The 10,098-nt window shown below is 38.5% G+C and overlaps 1 protein-coding gene across 3 annotated transcripts in view; it reads right to left on the bottom strand.

The window, feature by feature from the left end:
• Positions 1 to 223: 223 nt before the first annotated feature.
• Positions 224 to 10,098, bottom strand: part of DPH6 (diphthamine biosynthesis 6) — a 205,771-nt gene continuing 195,896 nt past the window's right edge. For all 3 annotated transcript variants that reach the window (XM_082761122.1, XM_082761125.1, XM_082761124.1), the window contains one exon: positions 224 to 513. In XM_082761122.1, coding sequence (XP_082617248.1) covers positions 398 to 513 — 116 coding nt within the window. In that variant the 3' untranslated portion in view covers positions 224 to 397. The remainder of the gene's footprint in view (positions 514 to 10,098) is intronic.

Raw genomic sequence — 10,098 nt, 5'->3', positions numbered from 1 at the left:
TCTTTAAAAAAATACTGGCATTAAGGTTCTGATTTTACCTCCATCCAAAAGATCTGACGTTGTAATCAGTTCATTGTAACCAGGCCTAAATATATCAAACAAAAGAACTGAAGTGATCAGAGCAACTGTCATTTCCCAGGAGCCACCTGCTAATTACCAGAATGTATCTAAAAATAAGTCAGAAAAAGGCACAATATTTTGAAAAGAAACCTTTATTGTTCATACAAAGCTGACTCTGTCACATATCATAAGGCATCATTAACAAGCTAAATATGACTTTGCTTAAATCAAACAATATTGCTTAATGAAAGTATCCAACATAGTTGTGATCAATTCTTTTCTTTGTTCTTTCCTGGATTAATGTGTGTTTTGGTATCAGCTCATCTCTTTTAGACTGCTAGCTTAGCCAGCACGTTGCATGAATAACTTCCTTGCCAGGTAAATCCACCACAGGGACTAAAATCAGAGCTGGGGTCTTCCTGCCCAAGTATTTTTCAAGGTTTTCTTGCAGTCCTAAAGAGAAAGAAAACAATTCATGAATTCTCTTTGTCTTACTTTCTATTGTGTGTCATTTCTTAAAAGTGATTTCTGAGTATGTTTTTGAAACCTATCACGGAGTAGCAATTAACAAAATTGAAATGCAACTCTGAGTTTTCAATGTACACAGAAGGAAGAATCACTATCTCCTACCTGCCCGTCAAGTAATTTAAGATCAGCTTTACCTAAGGACATATTTCTGCAAAACTGTTAAAAGCATTTTGACCAGCTTTGAGGGAGTGGTCCACTGATGACAGACACAGCAAGCTGAAACTAGGTGCGGGCAGTGAAAATAACTAAAGGCCAGTGGTTTGCAAATAGTGGTACTGGGATGATAGGTGCATAGTTGTCTGTACGTGAATTTCTGACCTCAGGTCCCACCCTGCTGCAGCAGTCTACTAAAAGTTAAAATGGGCCATTTTTAAAACCATTATGAACATGATTTCTATTTGAAGTTGCTGGAAGCATGCCATGTTGCTGATACGATGAAGTTCAGGGATGGCAACATACATAGCAGCAGCTCTAGAACAAGAGAGGTTCAAACTCTGAAACATACAGGATGCAGCTACACAGAGCTTGGCCGGGACTGTTCTGTGGCAGAAATCACTAAATTCCAAGTCCATTAGGGGAACAGAATTGATACTGGAGACCATCTAATTAGGAGAATAATGGAAGAAAAGTAAAGAATGGAAATTAAAACTCTGCTTTAAGACATTTCTGGTCGTGCAGCAGTCCCAAAGGACATGCTAGGAATCCAGGCACACAGAGCTTTTAGAGAAGACTGCAGAAAACCTTCCAAATGACTCTGGAAAAGGCGGTTTCCTAATGGTAAGGCATGGTCCGCAAGATTTTTTGGTTTTGTTAAGTTATTTCTGTCTGTAGCTTCTGTGATTACAGCAATTCTTTACAACACTAAGCATTCTTGGCTAGAGAGGGTGTAAAGAGGGCAGAACTTGAAGACTGTCAAAGGTTTTTTTTTTTTTTTTTTGTCACTGCCTGTGAAACTGTGAATAGGCAGTTCAGTCAAAGTGTTACCTCGTGTAAGGTAAAATAGGAATTTTGCCATTGTATTCACTGAAGCCAAAACTGTTCTCTCTTGTTACCTGGCAGCAGTATAATAAATTAAGGTAATAGTGGCAACACCACATGTGAAATACTGCGAAGACAATAGCAGCCTTCTGAAATTCTACTGTCTTTTTTGTATTAACATCACTGACGTTAGAGGTGAAAACAGATGGGGTGAGGCAAAGATCAACAGTCATCTCAAAGGCCAGAGGACTTCATGTTCAGTGTAAAAAGTGACTCAGTCTCTCTATCTCAGATATTCAGCAGTGCCTTGCTAATTAAGCAGCAGCTAACGGTCTCATTCGAAACTTAGTCCTCAGTAAGCTTTATAGCTATGCTGGCTCAGAAGGCATTCAGTGGAAGTGGGTAAAGGAAATTCACCTCAAAAATCACCGATTCCACCCTATTAAAACTTCATCTCCTCTTTTTCTTCAATTAATACCGTGAAGATGTAATTTTGGTCTTTAACTTTTTACAGGTTTAAAAGCTATGAAACAGGGCTAAAGGCTACAATAACAGAAAGAGGTATTGCTTTCACAGGGAGAATTTGAAAGTGAGGCTATCTGGAAATTTAACTCCATTCTTTTGCTTTTTGGGGCAGACAAAATAGCCTTAAATACTTACATTTGAACATGACCTTGTGGATTTGCTTAACAGTCAGAAAGAGACACGTTTCCAGCTTGTCTATAGCAAGTGTAAATTGCCACAGCAAAGCCTGAACGTATAACTATCTTTATACATTTGAAAATTGTAAGTAAATGTCTGCTCATGCAAATTTCCCCTGAAAGGAGGATATAGGGTCTTCCAAAAAAGTAAAATTATAGTCTCAGGTCCCCACAAAAGGCAGTGCACAATTAGTAAATCTGATAAATGCTGACACAATGCAAAATTTGATGGTTTTTACATTTTACCTGGTATAAATAATAAATAAAAATAAATCTTCCAATACTAATTGTACATTTTTAATCATATGACACAATCCTTTTTTTCTTTTTTTTTTTCACTCCTGCATACTATGATTTCAGGTAAATAAGAACCTCAGTCAACAGTATGAGTGTTTTCTGGTGTGTGTAACTCCATGTTCAAAGACATCTTAGATTTCAAAAATTTCTTTGCTTTTTCTGACTTATGGAAATATTTCATTAGTTGCATGCCAAACTTGTAGAAGTTGAATGTAAAAGTGAATATATGTAAAGGACATAGGGTTACAATGAGTGTGTTTACCGGAGCTTTAACAGGAGCTATATAAGACTGATACCAGTCTTAAATTTACTTAATCTGCCTTGATACAGACTATTTACTTAAGAATAAAACAAAGCAGCTGATTAGCAAGCAGCAAACATGTGGTGTGTATTGTGCATGTTTTCATCTTCTGTGACTGCATTCTGTACTCCACGACATATTCCTAAAGCAGGTGATTTTCACCTTGTAGGATGGAGGTCCCCTACTTGCAACTGAACAGCACAAATTAATGGCACGGGCTCCATGACAAATTTCTTTCTGCACCACTACACATCTTTCCATTGACCTAGGCACAGCTGAGGTATACAGACATAACCAAAACCTAAACTGAACAAAAATTATTCAAACTTTCCCCCTCTTTCACTAAAAATTCTGGCATTGCTATCTGTTTCAGCCATTCCTCTTAAAGGACAACATACTGAGATCTACTATCTGATGATCTCACACTGACTTAGCAACCCTTACATACAGCATGGCATATAGCATCATAAGCTATTGCTTTTAAAGGTGATTTTCAGACTGAGTAGATAAAACAATGTCCTGAGAGCCTGCACAGTCATTGCAAATGATTGTTTTAACATCTAGGCTATCATTGTATGATTTGGGCCAGTATGAGGCCACAGAATCCACTTACACGTTTCCAGAACTAGGTTCCTATTACTGCTGACACTCCTGTTTCACTGGATATTTGCAGGTGAGGAATAATAAGATTACATTTAGCCTAGCATATAAAAAATCACTTTCATATTGTAACTACTATCTTTCTTCTACTTTTTAGCCAAAAGATATTGTTACATCACTAAGAGCAGGTTTTTAAATCCCTGAGCTAATAAAGCTCCATTGCTTCAGCTGTGCAGACCTGACATGCAGCATGTACTCTGAAAAGATGCGTCACAGGGGATCAGGTTCCTAACAGTTGACTAAGAGTTCCGGTCCCAAAAGATGTGCCCCTGGCGTGCAGAACACTTAACCCTTCGACCAGTACCAACATGACTATTCACAAATTATTGATGTCCCTAAATCCCTGGCAGATTGCAGACAGTTCTTGTCTCCCTTGAAGCCAAAGCATATGGTCACTAATGAGATGGATTAAAAAATACATATACACATCCAAGGCTTTGCCACACGAATGTAAAGCCACAGAAATGGAAGAAGGTGATTGAACTCGACTGAACGCTGTTAAATACATGATTAGCTTCTTGTTATGGATCATTTCCATTGATCTATATACAGTTTCACAGCATAGTTTAATTCAAGCTGTCTAGAACAAGCCTCTGCTTTAAATGGTCGGGCAGAGAAATGAAAAAGTGAAACACGAGGAACTGGAGTCCTCCTTCCCTTTCTTATGCATCCAGCTGACCGTCTCTCTGGCTACAACAATAGCAATGGAAGAAAATTTGCTTTTTAAAAAAATCTGTTTTTACTGTTCGTGAGGATTATATGCTACATAAATCAGTTCAGGATTTTCCCCATATTTTTACTTAAATAATATAAAATGTTGTAGCTGAATGTAAAATTTTAAAACAAAACCAGTACTTGATTTTCCTTGTCCAAAACTAAGACCTAGTCTAGTCAACAAAATTCCCCATTGGAATGCAAAAATGCATTACTTTGCAAAATACAGTTCCAGGAAAAACTGACCAACGATATGTTACCCCATGCTTTTATAAATGTCTTCCAAAATCACATAATTTGAAATATTTTTTCCCCAATGAACAAAAAAAGGGTATGAAAAAAAATAATAATTAAACTTATGAGGATGGAAATGGAACTTGCTTTGGAAGCCAACCACTCCTGATTATTTATCTTGGCTCTTGGTCCTTCTGGTTTTAAGTGAGTCCTTGCCTACTTATTTATACTACCTTGATCTTGATCTATTTATACTACATTGACCTTACTGTCAATAGCAGATAGGAAAAAGGTGAGCAATTGGCTTTTCCTAGTCCAAACCAGCGAGTCAGTGAAGGTGCCTGCACCCTGCACCGCTAGTGCAAAGTGGAGAGGGGTGGCCAGCCGCACACTGCCAGCTCCAGAGGAACCCAACAGCTGCCTGTTCCCTTCCCCATCCCACCAGCCTCTCTGCTGTTCTTCTTGGATTAGATGGGAGCGTGTGGGAAGGAAAGGGGCTCACTCATCATCAGGGAGGATGTTAGCATTTACAGGAACCTCACTTTTCTAGAGCTGAGTCATGTGGCTGAGTAACTGCGGAATTTATTTTAGACTGTAGCCAATGCATTTTTTAGCATCTAAAAGAAAATTAGTAGACAAAAAGAGTTATTTTTAGTGCTAGTTTGATTGTGGATCTGTCAGCTTTGGCAATGCATCTCTTTTATCAAGCTGCCACGATACCTTGTTTTGTTTTCAAGGCAAAGTTTGATTAAAGACCGATTTCAGGAAAGATACTCACTGTGGGTGTTAATTAGTGCTTTCTGGACTCTGCAGGGTTTAGCTTATGATCTTTTTCACTTACTAAACCCTGTAATTCAAATTACATGACGATGGGAATGAACCAACCCCTTTCTATTCTTCTGAAGGCTTTTGTTTAACTCAGCCAGGAACAAATCTTTGTCCTCTTCTTCCCTAATACAGAATTCTATTTTCTGTCCCTTCCTAAACAAAATTAAAAATAATACTTCACGTCTAAAGAGAGTTTTCAAACTAATGAACTGTGCCACATCCTCAGAAAATATGGAGTAGATAAACTTTGTCATCAGTGGTGCCCGAGTATAGTATACATCTTAGGAAAAACAGGGAAATATTTATTTCCCTTCCTATTTCTCTTGTGAGCAGAGTACTCTTATTCCATAAGAGAAGGTCCCTGGCATTCCTCTCCCTTCTCTCAGACAATCCTTTTGCTTTTCTGCTGCTGTCATGTTAAGCAAAAGGCCAGCTACTAGCTCAGAAATCTTAGAAAAGTAGTTGTGCATACTAGTTAGCAGATTGAGGTGAGATCATAACATAATATGATTAAAACAAGGAACTATGCAATTAAATATGTTCAATTAAAATGCCATTGAGTTACTATACAAAAATAAACTTAGAAAAAGTGCGGCCTAAACCAAAATCTGGTACAGAACCTGCAGAGAAGAATACTCAGCTACACTGGATATTTGAAACTAGACAAAACATGAAACCACATACAAAAGAGAATAAACTTGTGAAGGATTAGAGAAAATGACCTAAAATGATCCATAGCTGTTTTCCAGAAGACAGCCTGTAAAGGAGAAGAACTGAAGCTGTACAAGGTAAGATATTTAAGCTGAGTTCACGAATACCATCCTAAACAGCTCTCTCCCAAGGACACGCTGTCTCCTGAACTTCCTCCCATATTTCTAAACTTAAACTTAGCTTAGTTTGAAGGCTGGTATGAACTCTTCCTGAAGCTGTACAGTGTGACAGATGCACCATGCAAGCTAAGGATGTAAGCAAATCAGGCATCCATAATCACTAAATGCATTTTTATACCAATATTTATAACAATTGTAATTTCAATCTCAAATGCCTCCCCTAAAATAATTATGTGCCACATAAGTCTCTTCAGATATACAGACGTTACCTTCCAACGCACATGGTACCAATCAAATTAGATATGATATCATGCACATCAGTGGCACGACAGAAAGGAATGTGACTCTTCTAAAGATAAACAAATGTTGCTGAGCTCTTCTGCACATTAGTTATGGCTATTTCTCAGCAGAAAGAATTAAGATTTAGCTACCACAATAATTCTTTCAAGCTGCCGGCTATAGTTCAGAAAATAGCAGAGCATGAAAACTCATTGCTTTGTGTTTTCCAGCAGCCTGCTTTAAGCAGTGTCCCATATACAGGTTGAGAATCAGCCTATACAAGGTTATAAATGTGCACTTTTGTTTAAAATGTCATTACCCTTCTGCACTAAATAAAGAAACACTTAAATATGCCCTTCCAGTACTCACAGTGAGGTCTAAATATAATTTCAAAGAGAACGGAGGACTGAACTTTCTGAGTACAATCACCGGGGGAAGAACTTGCACTTTTTCTAAAACCATGACAGAGTGCAAAGATCACAAGCCTGTTTTCTCTGTGTGCTATCTTTCAACCCTGAAACAACCCAGTCTCTTTAAGGGGTGGATGGTTATTGAACTTGTATGCCAGATGTGTTCAAAGTCTCTGGGGAGGATGGGCTATAATGACACTAAGTGGAGATGAGTTATGAGTGGAGACATTATTACAAACATATAAAACAGTAAGGACCCATTTTTCAAGTAGCATCTGAGAATGCACTTCACAGTATGTGTAAGCACTTGTTTGCTCATATAGTAATCTGAATGTGCCTATGTGGACAGATAAAACTACAGGAATCACTGGAGGCTCATGCACACATTTTTTTTTTTGTATGCAGAAACAGAGGAATGTGCACTTTTTTTTTTTTTTTCAGATTTATTGAAAACTTGGTGTGAAAATGATCAACTGCAACAGCACCTGTGCAGTAATTATGAAAGTTGCTTTTTCACCTCTTGGTCACATTACAGCTCCTGACTTTTGCCCCGCAGTCCAAGAGCACTGGATGGCACAGATTCGCAAGCTGTAGGACAGTTGGTAGCTGTGCCCTCCAGGTAAGGTTGGGAACGCTGTTGGGGCAGTGTGTGTGGGAAGCTCGGCTGTGCCTGCTGGTAATTCAAGAACTTTTATCTTCAGGGCCTGTCAATCTGGCACCTTTCACAAGTGTTAAATTCACTTAAGTATATTTTTTAAGAAGCTGTCATGAGACATACTGAAGCAAATATGTCCTTCAGTGGTTACACATGGACTCAGTTGTAACAATGTTTGTTAAGTGCTTTGACATCCCCAAATGATATGTTTGGTACAGCTTCCACATTTGTTCGTTTATTCGAGTCTGCTAAATAGTCTCTAAAAAACCAACGGGTTTAAGAAATATCTGATTGGACATGGTACATCTAAAATGCCTGACCATGAGAAGACACTTATTTAATGACTGGACATACATCTACTTTTGGGAGATATGGTAGAAAAGATTTCTAAAAAGGATTGTGGTAAATGTCTTTAGGTTGGGTACAGAGAAGATAACATGGTCCTCGCTTTATGTCAAATTATGCTGTGATCATTAAAAATACCACTGATGGAATAAGCATTTTCAGTTTCAAGGGCAGATTCTCAACTCTTGTAAACTGTAGCCATGCTAATTTACACCTGCTGAGGAGCTTGCACAGTAGATCACATATTTATATATAATATCACGTGCAAACTAATGAGGTTATTTCTAGATGTTTACTGTTGGAAAGAGCTCTGAAACTTTAAATCAATCTGCTGCACTAATGTAAACAACTTCTTGCAACAAAACTAGATAAAAGGGCACTGAACATGTTAAATACATTATTAGGTCGATGAAGATCATTCATATTGATCCAGGTCTGGCTTCACAGCACAGTTTAATCAAAGCTGCCTGGAAGAGGTAACAAAGAGTGGTCATGGCACTCACTGCCTTTCATCCTGAGGTCACTGATTTAATCCTAGAGTGGGTCTAGAAATGACTTAAAATTCATTATTGCTGCATCTGACAACTTATGTGAATTTGTATGGAGCAAGCTAAAAAGAAGGGTAAAGAAATATTTAGATTAGGAATAAAATCCAGCTGCTGTTCCAGCCAGGAAATTCTGCTGCTGGAGGTTGCTGTTGGCCTATCCAGCGGTTCACAGGCTCCTGATAGCCACACAGCTACTTCCCTTCGATCTGGCAGATTTACATTAATTGGATTTTTATCCCACGTGGCAGAGGCCCAAGATATCAGTACCCTGTTATTCCCTACAGTCAAGGAAAAAAACGAGAGAGATAAGTCTTTTGTTCCTCTTCATGGCCTCCAAAGATGACAAATAAATCTCACTGCTAGTGCTTCCTGTGTAATATGAGCTCCTGGTTTGTTACAGATTTGGGAACAGGAGACTGGGAGAGTCATTCAGCTGTGTCAACCGACTGTAACACAAAAGAAAAAGGTCTGAAATTTGGCCATGTAATGATGTGAGCTGCAAGTAATTTCTGCTGTAACTTGAAATTGTTAACAGCATAATTTATAAAATCCTTCCACAAGACTTATGCGTCATTTTATCTGGCACTGAATAAACACTAAATAACGAAAAGGTCTACCACGAAGAGTTTAGCACCACCACAGAAAATACAGAGCTTAAAAAGGAAAGTGTGGCAGGTAGGAATTTGGCAGGTAGGAAAAATGTGTCAAAATTACACATGATTTGTTAGTGTAATTTTTGGAAAAGCCAACAACTGTTGCCAAACTCTGACCCACCACACTTCTTTTCTTCCTCTAGAGAGCACACCACAGCTACTAACGCTTACTAACAGCAATAAAACAATGGCCAAGAACTGAATCATCATTCTGCTGGCACTGCTTCTAGATTTCTGAAAGCTAAAATGGCACCACAGTAAAGCACTGCTGCCTGCACGTGTCCCACCTGCTCTGGTGTTGAACAACTTCACTGTTCAGAGGCCTTTGCCATTCTTCCACCAACAGTAACCACGTGGGTTTATAACAAGGTGTCTGAAACTTACTTGTGAGCTTGATGCCAGAATAGCCTATCACAGATGTCAAGGGACTACACACCTGTCTTATGAGTGCTTGATAAACATTATCATATATTTTATACAATTTATCACAGAAGGCTACAGTGAAATTATTACATAAATATATAATAAAAAACAAAGAATATTTAATCACCAAAATACATGCGTCTAAACACCCATTTTTAAAGACACTTTTAGGGAAGGGCTTTTGGAATTATACAAATTGCACTGCCTCATCTAACTCTTGTAAATTTTTTGATTTATAGAAACATGGACAAGAGGTAAAGTACACAGCATAGTCTCACAGGGAATGGAAAAGCTGCCCAGAGCTGGCCCACAGCTCAGGGGCTCCTTGTTCCAGTAGGTGGGCCAGCACCCACAGATGAAAAGCCCATCAGCAGCGCTGAGTAGGTCTCCTGTTTGCACACTGGCTCCTTTGAAAGGAATTTCTAGTTCTGGAACTGTAAGCCACAACTCCACCAAAAACTATGTTAGTTTGAAGAGACACTGGGTTAATGATATTGCAAATTCTTGGAAGGAAAATGGATGTCATGCTTTAACCATGCTTAGGAAACATGAAGTGCGAGTGATGGAAGGATGACCTTTTATCTTTCCCACAGAAAGAAGGCTAACCTATAGGGCACAGGGAAACATAATTTTGATTTATCCTTGTGCTTGCCT

Source organism: Aythya marila (genome assembly GCF_965140915.1).
Source record: "Aythya marila genome assembly, chromosome: 5".
In the NCBI taxonomy this organism is placed as follows: Eukaryota; Metazoa; Chordata; class Aves; order Anseriformes; family Anatidae; genus Aythya; species Aythya marila.
This window is presented reverse-complemented; position numbering and strand designations above follow the sequence as displayed.